Below are 27829 nucleotides of genomic sequence, written 5' to 3'. Positions count from 1 at the left end.
GGTACAACCCCTTCCGTGAATTGCATTTTCGGCCAAGCCAGTAACCATTTTGATGGCATCAATGGTTGATTTGGCTTTACGGAACCCATACTGCCCCTTTGGCTCTCGACGACTGGAAGTAATCTATTATAAATGACCCATTCCAACATTTTCCCCATAGTGTCTAGAAGACATATGGGTCTATAGGAGGACGGTTCTCCTGGAGGTTTGCCAGCCTTAGGCAACAGCACCAGCTTCTGCCGCTTCCATGTGGCAGGAAAGATACCTTCCGAACAGCCCCACGAACATATCCGGTCTACATTTGACGGCAAGTTTGAGGGCCTTATAGGGTATGCCGTCAAGACCCGGGGCTTTACTGTCGCCTATTCGACTGCAGATCTCCATCTCGTCGCTGGTGACTGGTGGTATCGGCGTCACATTCAGGGGGCGCTGGAAGGTGTCAATACCCTCCTTAATAAGTCGAGCATAAGCTCCGATCAAAAGTTGATCAAAGAATCCCCAGGACATCAGGAACTTGTTAAGGTTATACGAGTATGCATGTGAACTTAGCGGAAGGCTCGCGTAAACTAACGCAAAATATTTAAAATTTTTAAATTATTTAAAATCAGTTGACACAAAGACATATAGACTTTATTGTATACACATAGTTTTCTTTGAATAGTTTTATATTTTTTTTCAACCCAGCTTACTATCTAAAAATTTAATTTCTCCTATTTCGCATGGCATCTCTCCATCTCTGGCTTTACGTGAGCCAGGACCTTATAGAATGTGTTCCTTTAGTTATTTTTAGGCCAAATTAACTGAAGAAATTATAGTGAACACCATTTAAATGAGCCATTCCAATACTACCCGGAACGTATGTAGTTGCACCGGGACTACATTTGGCACAATTACGTTTCAATGCTGGTCGTTGTTTGGACGCGTGACAGTGCATTGCAAAACGCAACTCCTCAGCCATTTCAGAGCATAAGGATTGGCGGTCGGTCTGCGCATTCTTCTTGGAATTCCAACAGAACTCTAGAATGGCCACTACGACAGCAAGTGCCAGACCACAAAGCAGGACTACAAAAACTCCGCCTGTAATTAAAAAAGGAAAAGGTTAGGAAGAAGTTGTTTTAACTGTGGTAGTTACTGTTACCAATATTTTCAACCCCTAAGGCGTTGGCTTTAGACTCCTTACTTTTGTCGTCACGATTGCAAACGTCTCCTGTGTTTTTCCACCATTTATCGTATAAGATCTGAATGACGCCTTTCTCCTGAAGTTCTAGGATAGCCAGTGATATTATATCTCGCCACTGCGATCCTTTCGGTGTAGCGATGCCGTAACCTTTGGAGTCCAACAATCCTCCGATTTGAGTTAGATTGCAATCTCGCTGAACAGCATAATCTAGCATTGTCGACTCCATAAGAAAGGCATAGTTGCCCTTAAGGACTCGATTTATGCCTTCCTCGTAGGTTTTCACAAACACGGTTGAGCGTTTGCTCTCCATGAAACGCCACATTTTTTGATAAATTCGAATTTTTGAGTCCTGCGAACCGAGTCATTCTCTGAGGTAAATTGTAAGGGTAGGAAAATTCAAACAACTCACCCGAAAAAATGTCATAGTTGAACCTCCTTCGAGGGTACCATATGAAATGTCCGTTTGGTCCGCTAGGTCAGCAGCACTTTCAATGGGTGTTATCATACGTTCAACTGTTAAAAATGCTGCTAGGTTTGCTGTATAGGATGATATAATTATAAGGGTGAAAAACCACCAGATTCCTCCAACTATGCGTGTTGATGTCGCCTGCATGATAAGAGTCAAAGAATAGTTTACGGCTGTGTATCGAATTTTACATGGTGTTAGCATGCAGGCAAGCAAGGATTAATTATACTATTTTGGTCATAGGTTAAACTAGCAAGAAATAGTGGGCCCTGGTTAGTACATAATGGAATAGGTGTCAGCTAGCTCAAGAATAATAGGATTTCTAAAGAGCATGCTTACCAAATTTTCGGGAAAGTGAACAGAAATGCTTGTTAGCCAGAAAGAAGTGGAAGTAGGACCATTTCAACTTTTGAGCAAGGCCAGAGTGACTTAGGTAAAGGGAAAATTTAATTCTACGCTTATACCTGAAGCCAAAAGGATCTGGGCCTTGAAGTATGTTAGAACGTTTCATTCAAGGCTATAACGTCACACTACAGAACCACGATACACCCCCCCCCCCCCCCCCCCCCCCGATATTATTACCCTGGTTTGAGTCAGGGACTAATCCACAACTGGTCTGACCCCTCGGAAAAATGACGAGCATATTCCAGGCGGAGATATATGCCATTTCATTGGCAGCAGAAGAATGTCTGCGACAAAAATGGAGGGGTCGCACCATTCGAATCTGTTCCGACAGTCGGGCGGCATTATCAGCACTAAATGCCAGTTGGTGTGGAGTTGTCATCAGGTGCTGCTGAAATTTGGCTGACTGAAGGACACATTACTGATGTGGGTGCCGGGGCACTCTAACATCGCCGGTAATGAGGAGGCTGACAGACTGGCTCGCCGAGGATCTGGATCCACAATGGTGGGGCCAGAACCAGCTCTTGGAATCCGTCCATCTACTGTCAAGTCTACTCTGAAGGGTGAAATTGCACAGGTCACGCAATCGAGTGGAGAAATTTGGACTTTTGTCGGCAAGCGAAAATCCTTGGGCCTCTAGGCCCTTAAGAAGTGGGACATGAAAACCCTAGTAGGGCTTTTGACGGGACACTGCCCCTTAAACTGTGCAGCCAATGTGAGGAGGAGGAGGAGACGGCCCTGCACTTTTTATGCAGCTGCCGGGCATCCTCAGATATCAGACGAAGACACCTTGGCAAGGTTTTCTTCAATGAAGAATCTGCGCACTCTCTGCCTCTGGAGAATGTTCTAAGATTCGCTAAAGCCTGCGAACACCGTAGGCGGGAAGCCATTGAATAGGCAACTTACGGGGATAGTACAATGAGCCTAACAGTGGCCTGAGTGCTCGGAGCTGCGGCTCCCCCCAGTTAACTAAACTAAACTTGGTCCACTCGTATCCCGCATCTAGTCACGATGTAAATCCGTCTACCACCAGTGTGATTTGAACCGCAAGGTTCCATTGCGACATCTTAGGGATCTAACTACTAAGCGATCTGGAAAATGTTTATGGAGCTTAACAAAAGGATGGGGTTTCATTTTCCGGCCAGTACCAACACTGATCAGAAAGAAACTTCCTCACAGGTGACAATCGGAACAAATAGCATTAAAGATCCATAAATCAGAGCTTAAAATCCCATCTGAGACGATAAAGCTGCTAAAATGGGGCCCGGGTATGTATCCGGTCTGTCGTTCAAATTGAAATCTTTCATAGTAAAACCTGCATTTCAAGCAATGTAGGTTAGTTCACCCCTTGGGGGAAGATTATGCTACTGAAACAGAGTCAGATGAAGTTACCTAGCATAGTCTATTCTACTATATAAGGCCATCTTTTTGGGCGGAGTATGTTGTCTTCCCAGTCCTCATGTATTCCTCGGAGACTTGGGTTCTTAGCAATAAGAATTGACCGCGTTCGAGAGAAGAATTCTCCGAAGAATTTTTGTGGTCCCCTACATGAGGATGAACCGAAAAGGAACTAGCCAACAACATCAAACGGCACTGGTCAAACGGGAAGAATAAAGATAGGAGAATACAACTTTGAGACCGTTGATCATTTCTCCTATCTAGGGTCGAAAATCACAACCGATAAGTCAGCCAACAGAGCCTATTTCAACTTACAAAAACTGTTCCGCTCGAAACGTCTCACCATAGGATCAGAGCTCTTACTGTAAAAGACAATGATCTTGCCAGTCCTCATGTATTCCTCGGAGACTTGGGTTCTTAGCAAGAAGAATTGCGAACTCTTGGCCGCGTTCGGGAGAAGAACCCTCCAAAGAATTTTTTTGGCTCCCTACATGAGGGTGGACGATTCGGTAGCCTACATAACGATAAAATCTATGAGCGATACCATGACCGTCAAGTTGTGGATAAAATCCGGCTCAATAAGTTACGGGGGCGGGTCACTTAATCCGTATGGATAAGGATGATCCAGCCCGGAAAGTCTATAAGGGCAATATCTATGGTAGAAAAAGAAGACGAGGCAGAACTTGCCTGATATGGAGCGATGGCGTAGGTCAGGACGCCAGACAGTTTTTAGGGATAACAGAGCTCCGAAAGGTGTAATTTTCCACCATTCAAAGCCCATGGAGGAGAGCAGGTGGTTATGAGATTCCAAGATGGTGTACTTAAGATTCTGCAATTCAATAGAGGAAATTGTGAGGGCCGAGTGAGATTAGATCGTGGTAAACGAGGCAACAGTGACTGTGCAAAAGAAGTGCCTGTGCGAAAGTCAGGCAGCAGGACCCTAAGGGAGCTGGCCAAACCATTGATTTTAATGATAAGGAATCATATCAATAGACTACTTCGTACTTCGGTCTCAAATTCTGGTTGTTGTTTGGCTTGGCTTGTTTGGCCCAAACCGGGTACTGTGGGTATGATAGATGGCTCAATGCCCTGTCTTACTAACAAGCATGTTTTTTCATTCAAGGATCACTCTGCCGCTAGCATAAGCAAAATAAAAATAGAAAAAAAAAGAACCTGCGGATTCAGATCGGATCCTTGTTGCATTAGTGTTCCAACGGCAAACCAAAAGCTATTCGTTAACGTAAAGTCATTTTCAATGCTTATCAGCTCCGCGGTTACTTCATGGTTATGTATGTTGTCACAGAACGACTCTTCGTTTTCCTCACGCCTGTCATCTTTTTGAAGATAATCTTCTGATGTTCCAAAATGGCTGATGGTCTCTTCAAAATGTCCTGGCTGTGAACAGTATTGTGTGTTTGCCATTTGGAGGGCATCACAGTCACATATGTGGGTTTCAGCGTCAAGACCCTTATAATATGATGTTGTTCTAGATGTTGATGATGCCATCGGGCAAGTTGGCTTATTGGTTTGCCATTCGAAAGGAGAAAATCTGGCGACTATCCAAATTGTCATAGAGACCAGCATGTAAGCGAATGCAATGTAGAACCAAATTTCGACGGCCAGTGGATTCATGAAGGAGAAAGACCGATTTTGAATACGTTCCGACTTCTTTGTGGATAATTGAAGAAAGAAAAAAAGGGAAATTGGAAGCTTTAATAGTAGAAGATGGTTTCCGTCGTTGTGAATAAATAGCGGTTTGTAGATTTGTGGAGTGTTTTGCAAAACTGAAAAACGTCTTTGTTTCACTTAGGGTCCATCCCTCACGGTAACCCCTCAACCCCCTCAGGGGACGTTAACATACTGTTGTCGATGGGAACTGACAACTTTGACGTCGATGGGGTGATGTGAACCTAGCTCTGCCAAGGTGGTAGTTGTGCCGTGTATCAGGGGCATTGAACCAGTATTAGTAGACCGCGTTGCCCCGAGCAAGCGCTAATCCGTCCGTGAGTTCCGGGATCAGCTGATCGTAGGTCAGGCCTCAGCGAACTGGGGTAGGGACTGGAAATGCTTGATAATCTTGTTCTCGACGCAAGGGGCGATTTCAACGCTTGGGCCCTTGAGTGGGGTAGCAGAGAATCAAATGCCAGGGGACGCAGTTTATTAGAAGCTTTTGCTCAGATGGACATAGTTTTGGCTGACGAAGGTGCTGTAAACACCTTTCAGAAAAGTGGGTCAGGTTCGGTTGTAGACCTGACGTGGTATGTCCTGGTGCGTCAGCGAACGCTACACCCAAAGCGATCACCAGGCGATCTTCTTTGAGGCATGTATCCAGCCACAGTGCAAAGACCCATCATGCCCGAAACCGAGAAAGATTTCTGGGTGGTCTGCAAAAACTTTGGACGAACAGACATTCGTAGAGGTGTGATTCGATCAACGTGATAAAACAGGCGCCTCTATGGAATGAGCTGTCCATATAGCCCAAAGCATCGCCAAAGCATGTGAAGCGTCTATGCCTAGGAGGTGCTCATTCCCCAGTAGGAGACCAAACTACTGGTGGAATGGTGAACTGACTGGTCCTCGATCAGCCTGCCACCAAGCCAGAAGAACGGCTCAGAGGGCGGTAGGTATATAAGGCAGTCCACAAAACCATCAAGCTCGCCATCCAGCGAAACAAGAGAAATGCTTTAAGGAGCTCTGCTCAGAAGCGGACGTAAACCCGTGGGGGGGGGGGGGGGGGTGCCTACAGAATTATGATGGGACGATTCAGAGGCCGTTCATCTCCGGAGATCACGTGTCCCACCCTCTTGCTGAAAATCATCCAGGGGTTACTCCCCCAGCAAGAGGAGAGCACTGACACATTCCAACTACCTCTGAATGTAATGGCAATTTCGCCAGTCATCAGAGACGAGCTGCTGGATATCTGCGCAAGAATAGGACACAATAAAGCGCCGGTACTGGACGGAGTACCGAATAAGGCCCTTAAGCTTGCCGTGAAATATTCGCTGAGTTGTTCGAAGCGTGCAAGTCCGAGGGGATATTTCCAGCGGCATGGAAGAGTTGGTACTTCTGCCTAAGCCTGGTAAACCTCCGGGTGAAGCACCCTCATACCGACCCATATGTCTTTTGGACACTGTGGGGAAAATGTTAGAGCGGGAAATCTATAATAGATTACTCCTGGTTGTTGAGAGCCAAGGCGACCTTTCAGATCGACAGTATGGGTTCCGTAAAGCCAGATCAACTATTGATGCCATCAAATTGGTTATTGGCTTGGCCGAAGATGCAATTCACGGAAAGGGTAGTACCAGCAAATATTGCGTGATAGTAACCCCGGATGTGAAAAATGCATTCAATTCGGCTAATTGGAATCTAATACGGAAATCTCTTGCGAAAGTTAGTATTCCCGCCTATCTCGCTGCTATCGTCGATAATTATTTAACTGAAAGCAGGCTCTGGTATGACACTGATGACGGGCCCCAGGAGTACGTTGTTTCCGCGGGTGTCCGGCAGGGCTCCGTATTGGGCCCACTACTGTGGAGCATCATATACAACGATGTACTTAATCTTCCCCTTCCGAGGGGAGCCATAGTGGTGGGTTACGCTGACGACATAGCGCTGGTCGTTGTCGCAAAGCATCTCGATGATGCTGAGTTATACTCAAGCGAGGCAATCGCTGCTGTTAAAAGTTGGCTAAAGAGCTCTGGTTTGACACTTGCGGAGGAAAAAATAGAAGCGCTCCTCATAACTAAGCGCCGGAAGAGAAATTACGCCTGTATTAGAATCGGGAATCATATCATCACTTCCAAGCCGACCATCAAATACTTGGGGGTGGTGAAGGGAAGGGAAGCTCCGCTACAAGCAACACGTGCAGTATATTTGCGATAAATCATCCACCGCTAGTGTGGCCCTGGCCCCGATTAACATCTTGGCAGATGAGATGGCGAGCATATACAATGCGAAACCAACCTCTTCCTTATCGCGGACGAAGAAGACTGAGAGGGCGAGATCCATAATTAGATGGCAAGAGCGGTGGGAACGCTCGGGAAAGGATCGGTGGACTCACGGGCTCATTCCTGCCATCAAGGAGTGGTTGGAGAGACGACACGGTGAGGTTTATTATAATCTCACCCAGTTTCTCACGGGGCATGGAGGATATATCCAATACCTTCACAGGTTTAAATTGGAGACCTCATCCGATTGTCCAAATTGCGATGGAGTCCCAGAGGACCCAGAGCATGTATTCTTCCACTGTCCGAGATTTGTGGAAGAAAGGAGGAATCTAGAGGAGACTCTAGGAGAGGTGCTGGTACCGGAAAATCTGGTGCCGAAAATGCTAGCACATCAAGAAAATTGGGATGCGGTCAACTCCATGATCGCATCTATCCAAAATAAACTGCAAAAGGCAGAGGAGAGGAGAAAAGCGCGGTCACGTGCGTCGCGTATAGAAGAAAGGTGACAAAGAGCTAGAGTGGGCTGACTCCGCCCCGTGATGTAATACCTTATGGTGGCTCCGCGGAGCAGGGAGGGGTCTGCCCCGTCTTCTTTTCCTACCATAGATATTGCCCTTCTAGATTTTCCGGGCTGGATCATCCTCATCCATACGGATTAAGTGCCTCCCCCACCGCAACCTATTGAGCCGTATTTTATCCACAACTTGACGGTCATGGTATCGCTCATAGATTTCGACATTATGTAGCTTACGGAATCGTCCATCCTCATGTAGGGGGCCAAAGATTCTTCAGAGGATTCTTCTCTCGAACGCGGCCAAGAGTTCGCAATTTTTCTTGCTAAGAACCCAAGTTTCCGAGGAATACATGAGGACTGGCAAGATCATTGTCTTGTACAGTAAGATCTTTGACCCTATGGTGAGACGTTTCGAGCGGAACAGTTTTGGTAAGCTGAAATAGGCTGTGTTGGCTGACAACAACTATGCGCGGATTTCCTCATCGTAGCTGTTATCGGTTGTGATTTTCGACCCTACTTTTCCCGTTTGACCAGTGCGCTTGGATGTTGTTGGTTGGTTCGTCTTCGGTGCTGACGTTGCCACCATATATTTTGTCTGGCCTTCATTGATGTGCAGCCCAAGATCTCGCCCTGATAGCCGCCTGCTCGATCTGGATGAAGGCAGTTTGTACGTCTCAGGTCGTTAGTCCCATGTTGTCGATATCGTCTACATAGGCCAGTAGTTGGGTGGACTTAAAGAGGATCGTACCTCTTGCATTTACCTCAGCATCACGGATCAATTTCTTGACGACCAGGTTAAAGAGGACGCATGATAGGGCATCCCCTTGTCGTAGACCGTTGTTGATGTCGAATGGTCTTGAGAGTGATCCTGCTGCTTTTATCTGGCCTCGCACATTGGTCAGGGTCAGCCTAGTCAGTCTTATTAATTTCGTCGGGATACCGAATTCTCTCATGGCCGTGTAGAGTTTTACCCTGCCTATGCTATCATAGGCGGCTTTAAAGTCGATGAAAAAATGATGCAACTGATGTCCATATTCCAACCGTTTTTCCATCGCTTGCCGCAGAGAGAAAATCTGATCTGTTGCTGATTTGCCTGGATTGAAGCCTCTTTGGCATGGGCCAATGATGTTCTGGGCGTATGGGGCTATCCGGCCTAGCAAGATAGTGGAGAATATCTTATAGATGGTACTCAGCAACGTGATACCTCTATAATTGCTGCACTGTGTGATATCTCCTTTTTTATGTATGAGACAGATAATGCCTCGTTACCAATCGTCGGGCATTGATCGCTGTCCCATACCTTGAGCATGGTGAACCACTTGGTGTAACTGGTCGCCTCCATATTTAACCAATTCGGCTGTAATTCCATCGGCTCCTGACGACTGTTTCTCCTAAAGTTGGTGGTGGCAGTATTTGTCCGTCGTCTTCAGTTGGCGGGACCTCCAACTCGCCGATGTTCCAATTGTTCAGTAGTTCATCAAAGTACTCAACCCATCGCTCTAATATGCCCATTCTGTCGGAAATCAGATTTCCCTCTTTGTCTCGGCAGGATGAGCATCGAGGTGTATAAGTCTTCATCCTGCTGACTTGTTGGTAAAACTTGCGCGCCTGGTGCGTTTGCTCTCTGTACTTTTCGAGTTAACAGACTTGTTGGTTCTCCCAGGCTTCCTTTTTCCGTCTGAGGTTGATTCTGCAAATTGGAGGAGGAGGTCTTATCCCCACGGTTAGCCTCCTCTTCTTGCAGAAATTACTTGGAATCAACACGGTAGGATAAGTTCCAAGAACTTCCGGCGGAAGCCGTTCCTAGTATGGATCGGGTATAAACTAGGACCTTATGAAGTGTCACCAAAAGAGGCCAAAGGATCTGTATGAAGCATAAAAGCACACGCTAAACAAACATGCAATTCTATATAGGAAAGTGCAAAAAAGGCAATCTAAAAATCAATACAAATTCCACATGCAATTTCCGTCTCACCTTTGGGTTAAGACCGGATCCTTGTCTTAGAAATGTTCCAGTTATAAACCAAAAACTATTCGATACGGAAAATTGATTTTCTACAATATCGGAATCTTGTAAACAAGGATGTGGATTGTTCCATTCGTACGGTGAAAAACGTGCCATCACGAACAGCGTAAAGGAAACGAGTAGATACGCAGCAAGAACATATAGCCAAATTTCGACGGCTAAAGGATTCATAAAGGAGAAAAGTCGTGTAGGTTGACTTGTTGGTACCTGAAAATGTCCTTCTTTGTAGTTTTTTTTTTTTTCAAATTGTAACATAACGCTTTGCTATGGAGGGTAGAGTTTGAATGCATTTGATTCATCATTTTTTTTTTATTTTTATTTTATCTTTTTTTGGAAAAAATCGCTAGAAGAATGTTTGTTTCCCATTAAATGTAATTTTTCGATTGTATACTGTGTATCGGGAACCATTTATGCCCTTGTTTTGTTCTAACATCTACGGAAGATATTTGGTTGGGAAAAAAGAAATGTCGTACTTTGCCAATAGATGGCGACCCTTAAAGATATCTTGTGTTGTACTTATCGCATCGGGTCATACTATACGGCAAGTCTGTGCTACGAGTGCCTCTTTGACAATCTTGTGATCGTACGGTTCAGTCTTAAGTTATAGCACGTCAAAGATGGAGTCCACCAAGGAAGAAAGTCGTCATATTTTACGTTTTTACTACCTGACAGTTAAAAATGCAACGAAGGCGGACGAAAAACTTTGTGAAGTTTGTGGCCCCGATACTGTAACGATTCGCATAATGCAGCGTTGGTTCGCTCGATTTTGTTCTGGTGTAGTGGATGTCGAAGATACACCCCGTACTGGTAGGCCAATCGTCGTAGAAAGATAAAATCGTCGAAATCATCAAAGTAGACCGGCATGAGAGCATTCTCTCGATTGGACAGGAACTGGATATAGACGATAAAATCGTTTGGAACCATTTGCAGAAGATTGGATTTCAAAAAAGCAGATTTCTTGGACCGAATCAACGTCTGCAATTCACTACTGAAACGGAACAAATTCAACCCATTTTTGAAGCGGATGGTGACTGGTGATGAAAAATGAATCACGTACGATAACCTCAAGCGAAAAAGATCATGATCGAAGCACGGCAAGCCGGCTCAAACATCGCCAAGCCCGGATTAAGGGCCAGGAAGGTTTTGCTGTGTGTTTGGTGGGATTAGAAGGGAGTCATCCACTGTGAGCTGCTCAACTATGGCCAAACCCTGAATTCGGTCCTCTAGTGTGAGCAACTTGACCGTTTGAAGCACGCCATTGACCAGAAGCGGCCAGGATTGGTCAATAGGAATGGTGTTCTTTTCCATCAGGACAACGCTCGACCCCACACATCTTTGATGACCCGCCAGAAGCTACGGGAGCTCGGATGGGATGTCCTATTGCGCCCACCGTATAGTCCAGACCTGGCACCAAGTGATTACCATCTCTTCCGATCAAGGCAAAACAGTCTTGATGCTACTAAGTTGGCCTCAAATAAAGCGGCAAATTTCGATCACAAATACGACATTCCCCTTTTCCCCAACCCAATATTACATACCCACACTAATCCTGTTTTACGTTAAATGTTTTGTTCTATCACATATACTGTATATTGGGAAACATTTGGTCCCTCCTCCAGTGTAAGATCTTTTGAAAATCCGACACTGAAGATGGAAACCATTTTTTGCTGCCTGAGGAAATGTACAAATGGCCCCCGTTATACAGTCCATGTGATTGAACAAAAATAAATAAAATAATAATAAAACTCTGCCGAAGCCGGTCCCAAGCCCGGTTGTGAAAGGAGGAGGGATGGATAGCTTCAGTCTGAATGGCTGTAAGCCACCGCAGCGTCTCAGGGGGTAGGTGAGGAAAGTGCAGGAACTTTGCAGTCTTGCAGATTACTCACTAAGGAAGCTATCTTAACACCTGGCAGCTAGGGATAAAATGCACCACCAACAATGAGAAGAAGGAGATATTTAAGGTCCGGTACTGATAACCGGCGGGAGTCGTCTGACTTGGTGACTGGGTCGGGCTCTCGTAATGGACAGCACGGGCTCCAAACCGCTAGTCGTGGGGCGGTTCGACGTCTAGGCGCCACGACGACCAGGAGCACAGCTCCGCCTGCTGCAGCTGTTTCGCCACAATCTGTGGCGACCACTTCAGCAGGTTCGCGTAGGAAGCGGATGAAATGGACTGAAGAAATGAACCTCTTCATCATCCGCTCCTACTATGAAATAACGGCGGGGGCGGGTACAACATCTCACCGCCCCTTGTTGCACCAAAGATTCGTCGAGCATTTCCCGCTATTCGCGCACGTGACTGTGCAGCAAGTCACAGACCAGTACCGCTTTATTACTCGCAGCGATACAATCCCGGCCACCATCAGGGAAAGTGTTCGACTTTAAGTCATCGGGGAAACTGGTGACCGAGAGTCGATGGGGACAGAGGCGGCGGCATCAACAATACCACGCCGCATTGCAGGCAACAGGTTCAGTACTCGCCGAAGCACTCTTCTCCACCGTCCAGCTGAGGTTTCCGTTGAGGTTCGGGACGAATTCCAAAGAGCGTGTATAGAATTCACAGATATGGATCCTTTGCATAGACCAGGTATTCCCAGGCTCTATGCATCTCCAGCAACTCCGGGAATTCTATCTCAAATCAATGATGAGATTGCATCTCGACTATGTGCTGATATGTCGCTGCTGCAACTACAATCACTTGTGTATTGTGGTGCAGTTGCGGATATCAGATTGCACGGTCAGAAGATTCGCTTTCGTGTTATTGGTTTGAGTGACAAAAGAGATCCACCATGGAAAATTCGTCTGGAACGTCGGCGGGACTCACTAAGGCAGGACATTGCTAGACTGATTCAGATCAGCACTGGCAGTGCCAGCCGACGGGTGAGAAACAAAGTGCAGAGGATTTACCGGAACTATGGCATCCCCTGTGAGGCATCCGTTGTTGAAATTCTGGACACACTAAAACAGAAACTTTTTGTCATATGCAGTCGGTTACGACGGTATGGCGAAAGTTATTCCAGACGTGTCCATAATGCAACATACGCGAGGAACCAGCGGAGTTTTTTCAGGTCCCTCAACGAATCCCAACAGAGCGCCCAGACAATACAGTTCTCGGTGACGGAAGCGAAAGAGTATTGGGGTGGACTTTGGGGGTTACCTGGCCGGCATGCTGAACATGCTGAGTGGATCACCGCCGAAGGCACCCGCCATGCCAATACACCTGGCATGAATTTTGCGGATGTTACCGAAAAGGAAGTTCGACGAGCCATAAACATCTCGAAGAACTGGAGGGGCCCAGGTCTGGATCGGGTGCAGAATTTTTGGTATAAGAAATTTACCAGCGTACACAGTCGGTTGGCACGCAGTATAAATGAGGTCATGAGTTGGCCGGAGGAATTTCCACCTTTCCTCACTGCGGGGATTACCTACCTTATCCCTAAGAAGGACACGGTGCAGGACCCCGCAGACACAAGACCGATCACTTGCTTACCAACCCTCAACAAATTCTTCACGTCCATTATTAGTGGAAGGATCAATGCGCACCTCGAGACCAACAACATTCTGTCCGAGGAGCAGAAGGGCTGCCGAGTTGGGTCAAGGGGTTGCAAAGAGCAACTCATTATCGACTCGGTAGTTGTAGGACAAGCAACTAGAGGCCAAAGAAACCTCTTCAGTTGCTATATCGATTATCCAAGGCGTTCGACAGCGTTCCGCACACCTGGCTAATCGACATCCTACATCTGTATCGCATTGATCCGAAACTAATAAAGTTTTTGGCGACAGTCATGAAAGGGTGGCATACCACCTTATCGGTGCGTACATCCGAGGGTGCTAATACCTCAGAGCCCATCCGTATACGGAGAGGCATCTTCCAGGGGGACTCGTTGAGTCCCCTTTAGTTTTGTATGGCACTGAATCCCCTTTCATGGCTACTGAATGATGCTAGAGGGCATGGTTTTGCAATAAAATATGGCCTACGTGCTAAGTGCGAACTGACACACTTGATGTACCTAGATGACATCAAGCGGTATGCTGGTGGTTATCTTAGAAGTCTGTTGCGAATAATCGATATGTTCAGCCGTGATATTCGGATGGAGTTTGGATTAGACAAATGTCGAATCCAAGCCATCCGCAAAGGTCATCACGAGCCGCATGCCGGACATAGCATTGGTGAGCTCCACATCGAAGCTATGACGGAGACAGACTTCTACAAGTACCTAGGAATTCTGCAAGGAACCCATGCTCGAGTTGGTGATCTGAAGGAAGCTCTGCTGTCCGAATTCCTGCGACGTGTAAAGCTGGTGCTGAAATCGCATCTCTCGGGGAAGAATAAAATGAGCGCGTTGAATGTATTCGCTATCCCTTCACTGACTTATGCATTCGGAATATTGCCGTGGACGAAGACCGATCTGGAAAACGTCCAGCGGCGGATACGGACAACTATGTCCAAATTCCGAATGCATCATCCAAAGTCTGCCGTGGAGCGGATGAACCTGCCTCGTGACATCGGAGGTAGGGGCGTGGTTGACGTGGCAGCAGAACATCATCGCCAAGTCGACTCGTTGCGCGCTTATTTTTACAGCAAAGAGCAGGCGAGTCCCTTGCATGCGGCTGTCTGTAGGGCAGACTGTGGACTGACTCCACTTAACTTGAAGGATCGATTTTTCAATCCTCTGAGTGGGGTAAAGTCGAAACAGGAGCGGATCGATGAATGGAAGTCGAAAGCAATGCACGGTGAACACGTGAATTGTCTTTGGCAGCCATTTGTCGATTTGCATCTGTCGAACAGATGGTTGTGTGCTGGGGAGCTCTTTGCTGAGACGGAGGGGTTCACTTAGTGCTAGTATTAGGTAAAATCCGGCATCTGCCGAGATTGTGATAACTCGGAAATAAATAATAAATGAAGTGGGAAGAGAGACGAGGGAGGACGCAACTAACTTAACAGGTTTCGTACAAAAGAAGGAAATGATTTCCTTTGGTAATTAACTGATCCTCTGCAGATCTCGCAGTGATAGAAAGAGCAAATGGTTTCCGATATACAATATAAGCAGCCCCCCAAACACGGGACTACCTTATATTGGTTCACCCAGGCTAGTCGAATGAAAATTTGAAAGACTTACTTTAAATAAAATTCCGATTCCCAAATTCATGAATGGTTTCGTGAAGTCAATTACGCTTTCTCTGGCGTAGTTTATTGTCATCGAGGCTACAGCTAAGTCAGCTCTCTGGAAATTTAAAAAAAAAGAAAAATGGAGGCAGTTTAGTGGCGCATATTTCCTTTGGAAAAGGTTATTTACCCAAAGAATAAACCTACCCTTTCCATCAACTCCCGTACTATACCGTTCCACTGCTTCGTTTCAGGATCAAAAACGCCATACATGTGATCAGGTACTAAACGGATCTGATACTGAAAGCCAACCTGTTGAGCAATACCCTTTAGCAGATCGATACAGAATCCTTCGAATCGTGCATTGCCTGTTGCATTTTTGTCATCCTTGAGCATTACATACGGCTTTTCCTGGCAATAAAATTAAAAATATTTTTAGATTTGTTCTAACTGAATTAAGAACTTTTATTTAGCTCCATACCACCCTTGTCATAACGATGAGAGTTATATTCGTGGCATTAGTGTCATAGAAAGCCTGGGGATTCGTCACATTAATGCCATCCGTTGAGCTCCAATATCCAACTTTTTCAATGTGTTCTCGTCTCAATTTGAGGAGGTCAATTTTGAAATTAGACCGTTTGCCTTCACTAAACTCCACATGACCGGTTAATCCATCAATTGTTGCCTGGAGATCCGGTTTACCAATTCAAGGATTAGACTTTCGTGAACATATCAAACAACCTACGGAATTGATGTAATTATACAAGGACAATCCATCCCTCCAGGGTTCCTCAAGATCGCACGATAAATTCTTTGGTGCCAGCGTGTGACTACGATTGAGAGCTGTTAAACCAGCCGCAAAAACATGTACCGAATCAAAAACTAGAGCTGGTTCCGCCTTTGAAAACTCTATATAACTAGGAGACAATCATGGTACCGTCAAGAACTTACCTGAATAGTTCCTCCACTTGTGTTCAAGATACTTCGGCCACTATGTTCAAATTTTCGCATATCATGCAGAATTTCATTATAGCGTTTAGATTCGACGTCCACCAGGCGAAAAGCTGTTATATTGACGCTATTATATTTGAAATCCTCTAAATCAAACATCTCAATGTCCTTTTTGGGGGAGTGTTATAAGGAAGTTAATTGAAATATAATTTGAAGGAAGTAACAAGAATCAAATTGCTTATTCAACTGGTGCAAAATGTGGTCCCTTTCCTGTTAAGCAGCTTTGTTTCGATTCGGTACGTCGTCGGACTACCAACTAAACACCTCCCCATCGTCAGAGAGCTAGCCTGGAACCGTTTGTCACATTACTTCGGGCTAGTTCCCGAACTCTCCCGCTTTGCGGAGCCTTCAAATCAGGCAATGCCTTTCACCAACGGGAGAGGAGAGGAGGAAGGGAACTGTCAGTTCAAGAAACCCCCTGCCATCCGGCTCCTCCACCGGTCGAGTTCTATCTTCTTAGCAACGAGAAGGGCCCGAACGTAATGGGCAACACGGTTCCACATGTCAGCAGTCCTCAGCATCTCTTCGACAATGTTGTCTGCAGAGAGATCCCCTGTGTTTAAATAGAGCTGCTGACGAACCCCATCCCGCCTTCCACAAGAAAAAAAAGTGTTGTGGGCGTCGTGTTGTGGGTATCCTCTTGAATTATCCAACCAATTATCAACTTATGGATGGTCTATGTAGGATTTGGTCTTTAAGCGGGACATTATCAACGGCGTAAACCCGGTATCCGGTCTAGGTCTGCCTTAGTAAGGAACTCCAGACACCCCGGTTCTGTGCCGAGGTCCACCAATACGATATCCCTAAGAGCTGTCTGACGTCCTGGTCTACGTCATCGATCCATCTCATGCAAAGTCTGTCACGTCTTCTTCCGTAGATATTGCCCTTATAGACTTTCCGGAATTAGGCGATCTATTTACCGTAACCAATTTAGCCGGATTTTATACACAACAACACGGTGGTGGTATCGCTCATATATTTACGGAATCGTTTATCCCCATGTAGGGGGCCAAAAATTCCTCGGAGGATTCTTCGGCCAAGAGTTCGCGATTTGTCTTCCTAAGAACCACCCCCCAGGATGGTGTTTCTCGCATTTACGTTTGCATCGTGAATCACTTTCTCGAGGGCCAGGTTAAAGAGGACGCATGATAGGGCGCTTTGTCTTAGACCGCTGTTGATGTTGAATGGTCTCGAGAGCGATCCTGCCGCTTTTATCTCGCCTCGCTGATTGGTCAGGGTCAGCCTAGTCAGTTTTATCAATTTCGTTGGGATACCGAATTCTATCATGGCTGTGTACAGTTTTACCCTGGCTATGCTGTCATAGGCGGCTTTAAAGTGATGAAGAAATGGTGCAGCTGATGGCAACAGTTTTTGCATCGCTTGCCGCAGAGAGAAAATCCGATCTGGAGTGAAGCCTCTTTCGTATGGGGCGATGATGTCCTGTGCGTATGGGGCTCGTCCCCACATACTCGAGGAAGGCGATCAGACCCGAGTCTGCAAGGGACTCATTCGAAGTGGCTTCGGCCACGAAACCTCACCGGAGGTTATCTGGTACCATGGGAACCGGGACAGCTCTCTGAGAGCATATTCTCCAGGAGAATTCCTGGAGGATGTGTTCTCGGCCCGGTTATTTGCGGTTGGCCCCCTAGTGGGAGTTTCATGGTGGTTGTAGTTATGCCTACATCGTGGGCAGAGCTCCTCGGAGCTCAAGCGTGGAGTTGCTCTGTACAACTCGGGTCCCGTACCCCTTAGTTGCGGCAGAGGTGTTAGATAGGCCTCACATCCACTGGTATGAATGCTGAGCCTGCACTCAGTATAAACCAGGACCGCTGTGCTTGTTCCAAAATCAATTATGCCTACGCGGGCAGGTACTCACGTTAAACCCCCAGGACTTTCATGCGCGCATGCGGCCATCCGGCCTAGCAAGATAGATATAGATACTACTCAGCAAAGTGATTCCTCCTTCCTGATTGCTGCTATGCGTGATATCGTTTTTTTTAACATTACTCGATATGCAGCATTCTTCCGTTCCGTTGCTAGCTTACGTTTATTGTCGAACCAGCTGTTGCGACTTTTCTTGCAACTGGGGCCAAGTATGTCTGTGGTCGTATCAATGATAAGGTTCTTCAAGTGGTTGTGAAGATCATTTGTTGGTGCTTCATCTCCAGGGCATTTGTTAGCTGCGATTATTACGGCATCCATTTCCCCTCTTGTAGGTGTTACGGACGGCTTTGTTGTGAATGGCTTCAGTATTCACTCTAACCTGATTGTCAGGAGGGGATTTTAGGCAGTGTTGTAATTCGAGCTCGAGGCATTATGCCAACGAGATAGTGATCCGAGTCTATATTGGCCCCCCTATATGTTCTGACATTCATGAAGGCTGAGAGGTGGCGGGGTTCAATCAACTGGTGAAACTGGTCATGTCTGGAGAGGCCCATGTATGTTTGTGGGCCGCTTTCCGCACAAATCAGGTATTTCCAACAATCATATCGTTGTGATACTGCTAGCTGAATAATCCACAGTCCGTTATCATTGGTGTCCTCATATAAGCTATAGGACCCGCCTGAATACGTCAAAATCTCCAGTATGATTTTGATATCGTACTTGGGACAGGCTTCGAGGGTTCGCCCAACTGCCTCGTAGAAGGTACGCTTCTCCGACTCTGCAGTCTCCTCTGTAGAGGCGTGAACGTTAGTGAGGTCTATATTTTTAAATTTGCCTCGCAAACGCAGTGTGTATAACCTTTCGCTTATGTCTTCAAAGCCGATAACAGCAGGTTTTATTTTTGGTTGATTAGGAAACCTACTTCCAGCATATGGTTTACTGGATGGCCGCTATAATATATGGTGTTGTGGCTCTTCACCAGGAAACCGGTCCCTGTTCAGTGCATTTCTTTCAACGCTATTACATATTTGGACAGCTGAGCAACATTCGGTCTGTACAGTTGGCGTGCTTTCCATGAGAAAATGCATACATCGTTGCTCCATTTTCGTTGCCGGGTTCGTCGTTGTCAATTCCATCTTGTCCGAGGCTCCTTCCGAGGCGATCCTAAGAGCGACAAACTGGGGGACGAGCGGTTGAAGGGCAGGCGCATCGCAATCTGCAGTGACAGCCAAGTTGCATTGAGGGCATTGAGTAGTCCTTTGATCACCTTGAAAATCGTTCAAGAATGCAGAAACAGTTTGAACTCTATCTCTAGATTCAATGCGGTGGAACTACTCTGGGTACTTGGTCACTGTGGCGTAGAGAGAAATGAAATCTCGGATGCTTTATTGAAAGAGGGGTCAATCTCCCTTATGCCGGGACCGGAACCAGCATTTAGAGTATCAGTAGCATTGGCTAAGTCTGTTTTCAAAAACTGCAAACAAGCTTCCCATAATGACAGGTGGCAGAGCCTAAATGCTGCTCGACACACCAAACTTTTCCTGCCAGAACCGAACATGCGTACCGCAAAGTTTATCCTGTCGAAAAGCAAGAGGACTTGCAGGTGTATTGTGGGCATTTTGACAGGCCATAATTCATTAGCTGGGGATGTGTTCAGAATAGGAATTACTCAAGATGATACGTGTCCCTCCTTTAATGAGGAAGCAGAATCCACGGAACAGACATTGAATAGATTTTGATAAGGTTTTGCTTTATACAAAACTTTAAAAATGCATAGAGTGGTCTAAATTTTTATTTTTGCGCATTGGACTGATCTGACACTTTTGCAAAATGACAAAAACTATGGAATAGTTTTGATTGAAAAAAAAAACGATTCAAGCTGTATTCTGGACCATATTTTGCAACAATTTAAGATAAATCAATTCAGAATACTTACAAATGTTGTGAACATGTAGTGATACCGGTAATCATTCATTTGGAGCTGGAGTATCTAGGAAACATCAAATTTATGAATAACGAAAATAGAAAGGATTAAAAATGGACAAGCATAGCAAAGCGACGACTGCCTTAATTTCAACGAGCTTTAGCGTAGAGATATGGGCGTCATGCCTTGGGTTCGTACCTCGGAGGTCGAGGTGCACCAATTCGATATCCCTAAAAGCTGTCTGACGTCCTGACCTACGCCATCGCTCCATCTCAGGCAGGGTCTGCCTCCTCTCTTTTTCTACCATAGATATTGCCTTATAGACTTTTCATCCATACAGACTAAGTGACCCGACCACCGTAACCTATTGAGCCGGATTTTATCTACCACCGGACGGTCATGATGTCGCTCGTAGATTTCGTCGTTATGCAGGCTACGGAACCGTCCATCCTCATGTAGGGGGACAAAAATTATTTAGAAGATTCTTCTCTCGAACGCGGCCAAGAGTTGCAATTTTTCTCATAGTCTGTCTCAAGAGCGGGGTGGGGCGGAGGTGAATATACCCAAGAAGGGAGGAGTTGAGACGTCAAGCAGTAGATCCAAGGTCAACATTATTATACTGCTAGGACAACAACGAACAAATGCCACTACTTAAAAAGCAGGGACAAGCAAAAGCACGTCTGAGATCAATATATCAGACGTCAGGAAGGAGATTGACCTCAGTGGCGCAGGTGCTGAATAGTACCTGCGTTATTTCAAAGAAAGCCTGAAAACAGAAGAGGCCCTTAAGAAGCTTCAGGATAGACCTAAACCATCTTTATTGGAGCCAAGGAAGTGGGGAGCAGCGGAGATTAGCCCTCATGAGGAGTATGTTCCCAAAAAATCCAAACCTGGGGAGAAAACCCAGGTAGGTCAGGGGTGAAGACAGGAATCAGAAAGTTAGAAGGCAAGGGTAGACTCTTCACGATCGGGGTAGTTGATCGATCCCTGGAGGTCATCAAACGTCGGAGTTGCCATATCAACTATCAATTTGGCAACATATCTGTGCACGTGCACAGGGAAAAGCCGAGGGAAGACATCTCGGAGGGGACACCGGTTGGAAAACATACCGAGATCCCGAAGAAATCTAGGAAGCCATAGGGCGAAAGGACTGGATCATTCAGGGGAGTAGACCTGCTGCCCAGTGAACAGCAGAAGCTTGACTACCTATACCTAGATCTTCTAGGGCTTAGGGTTAGCAGTGACGCACAGGAAAGCGCCATTTCGAAGGAGAAGAGTGTTACTCCGACAGTGGAGAAAAGCTCCAAACAATAATGGAGCCAAAGGTCAGCACTAAGAAAGCCCAGATAAATCTCCACCATGCATCATGCGAAAGCTGCATCTACGGTAATTGGAAGGTGAGTTCCAAGGAGAAAATTGGAATAGTTCTGGTCCATGTCGAAAACACTTGTTGGAAAGATACAAGGGCTCTGATGACTTGTAGGTCCATAACAGGAAAAAATGGGGTTGCAGCCCGAAGATACTACTTTGGATATACACTGCAATAGTAAGGCCAATGATTATTGTGAGGCGGTAATCTGGGAAGAAAGAACTGAATTCAGCACAACAGGCGAGGGAGTTACACAAACTTCAAAGACTGGCTCGCGTGAATGACAAGGAGGTTTCACTTCGATAAGAAGTTTGAAACACGTTGGAGTAACAAGGCAAACTGACGGAATGGCCGTCCTTAGCAGAAGGAGATGTAGACACAGCTGGTGGTACAGTAGATACAGTAGAAGCCGCCGGTAAAAGGAATCCATTTGACTCCGGTACCAAAGCGAAAGTCTGAACGACACGCTGAATGGCGGCCAAGGTCGAGGACTGCTTATTGAGCAGCTGCATCAGACAGCGTGGAGCCATGGCAAGTGCTGCAGCCATAAGATATGTTTTTAGTGAATTTTGCTCGAATCTCTAAGAATATTGCAGGAACACCTAGGCATTTGATGTGGTAAGGTTTCCCACAGTAACCGTCGCAATCGAGGAAAACTCAACGTGCCAGAAGAGTCGCGCCTGGTCGGTTATGGAGATGATGTCGTGGCGCTTGTTGTTGGACCCACTATCGAACAGGCGTAAAGCGGACAAGGCTGCAGCTGGAGTTTCGGCGTTAAGTAGGCTAATGGCAAATATTGGGGGTCCGGGGATCTCTCTCCAGACAACATTGTCGAAGAGATGCTGAGGAGTGCTGACAGGTGAAGCCGTGCCCTGCCCTATGCACTGCTTTATGCAAATTATGTTTTCCTGGCGTCTCATGGCAAAAATGATCTCGAGTAATTTGTTCAAAAATGGAATGATCGCCTCTTGCAGCATGGCCTCAGATTGAATCTGAATACAACTGAGGTTTTGACGACCGATCTCCATGAAACAGGCACAATCACTTTTAACGGCAGTGACCTATCCAGAACTGAGCGATTTTGATATCTCGGATCAATGCTCAATGCAGAACTGCGTTATCAAAATTGCGTCTTAACGCAATATAGACGAAGTGGCGTCTTTGATGGTATGGTCACGTACTTCACGCTAACAAGAATTCACTGGCCAAGATTGGTCTGAACTTCGAAGTAGATGGTAAGTGACCACAAGGTGGGCCGAAACAATGGTGACTTGATACGCTGGACGGGGATTTAAAAGCTTCGCGATTGCATCCAGATCAGCTAAATGTCGAAACCATTCACGACGAGCCGACCCGCTTGGGAACAAGACAAAGAAGAAGAACCATAAAATATCAAGTATGGGAGAATTAAGGGAAGATAACTCCGCCATGCTATTAACATAGTATGCTGGTCCCAAGCCCAGGTAAAGGAGGAGGGTTTGAGGCAACGTACTCTGTACTATCCTCAGTAAAACAAAAATAAAATGCTGAGATCAGGGAAAGTGATTAATAGAGTATAGTTGGAGTTATTCCACCATGCTAAATCCTACCTGATCTCTCTTGGTGACAGGCCCCGCGACAGGTCGACCAAGAAAATGCATAGAATGTCGTTACAAACATGATGATCGGATTGAGTCACAAGCCTCAGAGAAATGCTAGGGCGTCCACCTCAGTCGACGCGGCAGGACGGGCCCCAGTCCTGTCGAGAAATGGGCAAGGGTTCTTGACGCATGGACGGCGTCAGGACGTAAGCAAGTTAGTCCGCACACAACGAACAAAACAAATACGTGTCTGCACGCTAAATGTTGGTACCCTAACTGGAAAGACGGAAGAACTCGCAAGAGCCCTTCGGAAAAGGTGCATTGACATCTGCGCTCTGCAAGAAACCCGATGGTCTGGTGCCAAAAGCTGCGACGTTGAACGCGAACGCGGTAAAAATGGCTACAAACTTCTCTATTTTGGTAACTCTCACACGCAATATGGTGTTGGCATTGCCATCTCAGAGGGTTTCCGTGATGCCATTAAAGAAGTCGAACGATTTGATGATCGGCTGATTAAGCTCACCATTATATCAACTGATCGCACTATTCACTTCTTCACCGCGTATGCACCACAGACAGGTCGACCTGATGCCGAGAAAGATGCCTTCTGGCAACTTCTCGATGAAAAGACTTGTCACGTGCCTGCTGACGATTACATAATCATTGCCGGCGACCTTAATGGTCATGTGGGTGAAAAGGCAGACGGTAACAGGTGCCATGGGGGAAAGGGGTTCGGAGCGCGCAATGAAGGTAGCGAGCATAAAATCGATTTTGCGGACACCCATGACCTTGTACTTATGAATATATGGTTCATCAAACGATTGTCTCATCTTCCCACATTTTATAGTGGGAACAATAAAACGCAAATCGACTATATTCTCATAAGACGCCAACATTTTACCACTGTCACTGATTGCAAAGTCGTTCCCTATGAGACCATCGCACCTCAACATCGGCCGCTGATTGCCGTCCTGCGAATTAAGCCACCGATAAAACAGCGTGAGGAAGGCACTGGCCCGCCGCGCATTAAATGGTGGCGATTTGGTGAGAAGAAAGAAGAAACGGTCTCACTCAATACGATTGCCAACCATTACGAATGTGGAAGAATCATGGAACCAAATGAACGACACGATCCACAAAGTGGCCTCTGCAACCCTCGGGGTCATCAAGCCGGGTAAACGGTACATCAACCGAGATACTTGGCTTTGGTATGATGATGTTGAAATGAAGGTCCGTGAAAAGAAGTGCCTCTACCACAAATTTCTCGACGATAAAACGCCTGCTAATTGGCAAATTTATAAGAATGCCAACCGGGAAGCAAGCAAAGCGGTCGCTGTCACCCGAGCGAACCATTTCAAAAATCTTTACAATAAAGTGGACACTCAGGATGGCGAGAGAGATCTGTATCGACTTGCCAAAAGCCGTGATGAACGCACACAGGATATCGAACACTTCTGTTGTGTTAATGACAAGAACGGTACTTTGCTTACCAACCGTCGAGCCGCAACGGATAGATGACGAGAATACTTCGAGCAGATTTCAACTGAAGAATTTGCTCATCCTCCACTTCCACAATCATTGCCGACATTTGGAGCAGTTCCCCCAGTCAGCGCAACTGAAGTCGAGGAGGCAATAAAAAAATGAAATCGGACCTGACGACATCGCATCTGAGCTCTGGAAAGCGAAGAGCTGGGACCCAACACTGCGGCTCAGTGAATTCTTTAACCGGGTTATTCAGGAAGGAAGCACACCATCTGACTGGCAAGAAAGTACCACTGTTCCAATACGGAAAAAGAAAGGTAGCCCAGCAGAATGTTCAAATTACCGTCCGATCCGGTTACTTTCCCATACCATGAAGATTTTTGAACGCATTCTTGACAACCGTATTCGCGAAATCGTTGAAATAACCGTGAATCAAGCCGGATTTGTCAAGAACTGCGGAACTACTGACGCAATACACGCTGCGCGGTTACTCATGGAGAAACACCGTGAGAAGCATCGCCCTCTTTACATTGCCTTTCTGGATCTGGAGAAAGCGTTTGACCGTGTATCACACGAACTCATCTGGTATGCTTTACGACAACACTTCGTGCCAGAAGAACTCGTGCGCTGGATTCAATTGCTCTACCACGATCTGAAAAGTAAAGTTCGAAGTATGGCGGGTGTATCAAAACCGCTTCGTGTCTCTGTTGGAGTTCATCAAGGAAGTGCCCTCTCACCACTCCTCTTTGGCCTTGTTATGGACACGGTCACACGGGATATCCAACGTCCAGCGCCCTGCACACTGCTTTATGCAGATGATGTTTTCCTAGCATCTGATAGCAAAAATGATCTCGAGCAACTTGTCCAAAAATGGAATGATCGCCTCATGCAACACGGTCTCAGATTGAAATTAAACAAAACTGAATTTTTGACGATCGATCCCCATGAAACAGGCACAATCACTGTCAGCGGCAGTGATCTGCCCAGAACTGAGCGATTTAAATACCTCGGGTCAACGCTATCAGCCAATGGAGTGCTGCGTTATGAAATTGCTTCAGGCATTAACGCAACCTGGATGAAGTGGCGTTCCACAACTGGTGTCCTTTGTGATCGACGTATCAACGAACGTCTCAAATCTAAAATTTACCGGAATGTCGTCCGTCCAGCCGCTCTCTATGGTTCTGAGTGTTGGCCGACCATAAAAGACAATGAACGTCGTCTTGCGGTAATGGAGACGAAGATACTACGTTGGACTAGTGGCGTCACACGTTTAGATCACATCCGAAATGAGGATATCCGCGATCGTTATGGGGTTGCACCGATCGTGAAAAAGTTGCGAGAGAGGCGTCTTCGATGGTATGGTCGCGCAATTCGTGCAAACGAGAATTCACTTGCCAAGATTGGTCTGAACATCGAAGTCGATGGTAAACGACCAAAAGGCAGACCTAAGCAACGGTGGCTTGATACGCTGGATGGGATTTGAAAGCCTCGAGATTGCACCCAGATCAGGCATTACATAGAGCCAAATGGCGAAGCCGATCACGACGAGCCGACCCCGCTTGTGAACGAGACAAAGGCTGAAGAAAGAGAAGGGAAGATGAAATGGAAAACTGTGGTTTAAGAAATGGAGTTAAGTGAAAGAAAGATCAAACCCTGGCTATTTATCTTTCTGTGCCTTTAAATCTGAAACTCACTGGAATGATGTCAAACAGTCGAAGCTCTCTACGCTCTCTGAATTCCCATAATTAACTTACCGCTCGGAAAAATTGATTAATAAATTTTGGATTCGTATCAATAATTAATTTATAAATTTCTTTCTGGCGAATTTCACGTAATACTTGTCGATATGTATCAGGTGCTGCTTGTCGTATATACATTTCAGCCTTCGATGCTGGTGTTGTTCGCATAAGTTCCTGCTGCTTGAAAAGTCCTTTTTTTGGAGAAATTCGGTATAAAACAAACAGATGGATTCAATTCGAAAGTAACAATGAAAGGAAGCAATGAAATTTACCATAGTCCTCTTCGTAGACAATTGCAACTTTTGTCCAATTAAGGAACACAATCAGATCACGATAGGCACGATTCATATTATGCTGGGATGGATGTAAATTTATCGAAAATTCTTTTATGCTAGTATCCAAATCAATTCGAGTTTCAATATGCGGCACATCGAGAGCCTCGCAAATTGACTGAATATGGGGACCTAATAGTGGATCGGACGGACCAAAAATCGCTTGGATTCCATACTCCATTTGGCGGCAAACTGCAACAATCGATGCGGAAGGATCAAGGAAAAACATACATGTTAGGAAGCACTTGTATCCAAAGGTGGTTTCAGGCATTTCCCGTCACCAAAAAAGCAATCAAAATAGTGCACAATGGTTGAAATCCAGGGACGAGAGAACTGACCTTTCTTCGAGGTTCGAAACGAGTCATCGCGCGGTACATATTCAATGTCGTATACCAGCTGAGTCTTCGGCAGGAGCATCTTATCCTTGTTTATCTTGTATACGGCATATTTGAAAGCCAGTTCCGTGCTGCTGTCCCTCTGATCCTCTGTGAAAATAGCACCTAAAATAATGATAGGAAACATACATAGGTACCTTGCAGGATTCGTCGCTTCGTATTAAGCTTCACAACACATGAGAGGTTCATACCGATTTTTATGACGGGCGGCAGAGCCCGAACACCGACAATAGGCGATAGGAAGCAAATCAGTTTCAAAAAATACAGAATATAACGTGATGTTTTCCAAGTCCCGCACAATTTGGCCACATACATTATTTCCGACGTTATTACAACAAGATTTCAGTAGATTACCTCCGATTAAATGGTTACAAGGGGATGACCTAATCATCTTTGCACCATCTAAGAATAGAGAATGCAAGTATTTTTGGCAACCATGTCGTGCTCCCAGTGGTCCTTTATATTCTCAAGTTGCCCGGGTAACCTCGGTAGAATCAACAAACATTCGGAAGGGAAACATCCAATTTCGCACCCTCAAATCCTTTTCACTAACGACAAATACACTCGCTTTAGCGGAAATTCACTCGGCGTTTAGGCTTCAGCAGGAAACTGTTTACACTTCTCACGTTGCCAGGAATGGAGGAATCGATTTGGTGAAAAAAACTTGAAAACAACAGCATCATATCCGCCACTATATTACTTTCACAACGAAAGGAGGGGTGGTGAGTTGCGGGATACTTCACTCAAATGGAAAACCGAAAAAAAACTGAAGAATCGAATCTCTCCCTGCAAGAAAATGTATGCCAAACGGAAACCCATCCAGAAGCTAAAACGGCGGAATGCAATGACATGACCAAATGAACTGGATATGTACCAACAAACCCTTACCCGCAATCGGGGGTGGTAGTAGCAAACAGCGATTGCATCAAGTGTATATGTGTCGCTCGTCCTAAGCCATGACCGGGTTGTTAGTGGGCGGTAGTGACGGAATCCAATTTTCCTCGAAATCAATTTTCAGTAAATGAACTGAATGAATTAGTGGAGAAGCCAACGAGTAACTTGACGGGTGGGGG

General features: G+C 45.9%; 1 protein-coding gene across 4 annotated transcripts; it reads right to left on the bottom strand.

The window, feature by feature from the left end:
- Positions 1-594: 594 nt before the first annotated feature.
- LOC119660916 (glutamate receptor ionotropic, kainate 2) lies at positions 595-27829 on the bottom strand. 4 transcript variants are annotated; one of them, XM_038069887.1, is made up of 15 exons: positions 27645-27829; positions 26948-27582; positions 26700-26861; positions 26302-26553; positions 26045-26220; positions 19872-19925; positions 15992-16159; positions 15786-15938; positions 15522-15725; positions 15248-15451; positions 15054-15158; positions 4620-5114; positions 1590-1787; positions 1139-1529; positions 595-1077 (listed from the first exon to the last, which is right to left on the bottom strand). In XM_038069887.1, the coding sequence occupies exons 2-15, from the start codon at positions 27069-27071 to the stop codon at positions 797-799; spliced, it is 2967 nt and encodes a 988-aa protein (XP_037925815.1). In that variant the 5' UTR covers positions 27072-27582; positions 27645-27829; the 3' UTR covers positions 595-796. The 4 variants fall into 4 exon arrangements, with proteins under 4 accessions (XP_037925815.1, XP_037925814.1, XP_037925816.1 ...); XM_038069886.1 differs by lacking the exon at positions 27645-27829 and having other exon boundaries at positions 26948-27631; XM_038069888.1 differs by lacking the exons at positions 4620-5114; positions 27645-27829 and adding an exon at positions 9883-10140 and having other exon boundaries at positions 26948-27630.

This window comes from Hermetia illucens, chromosome 7, assembly GCF_905115235.1.
Source record: "Hermetia illucens chromosome 7, iHerIll2.2.curated.20191125, whole genome shotgun sequence".
Classification (NCBI taxonomy): Eukaryota; Metazoa; Arthropoda; class Insecta; order Diptera; family Stratiomyidae; genus Hermetia; species Hermetia illucens.
This window is presented reverse-complemented; position numbering and strand designations above follow the sequence as displayed.

Excerpts from the sequence above, each read along its gene's own strand:
- LOC119660916 (XM_038069887.1), bottom strand. The coding sequence starts at position 27,071 with ATGTATGTGGCCAAATTGTGCGGGACTTGGAAAACATCACGTTATATT. Across the intron at positions 15,159-15,247 it reads TACGGGAGTTGATGGAAAGG|AGAGCTGACTTAGCTGTAGC; the intron begins GTAGGTTTATTC and ends TTAAATTTCCAG. Across the intron at positions 1,078-1,138 it reads CTTAGGGGTTGAAAATATTG|GCGGAGTTTTTGTAGTCCTG; the intron begins GTAACAGTAACT and ends TTTTAATTACAG.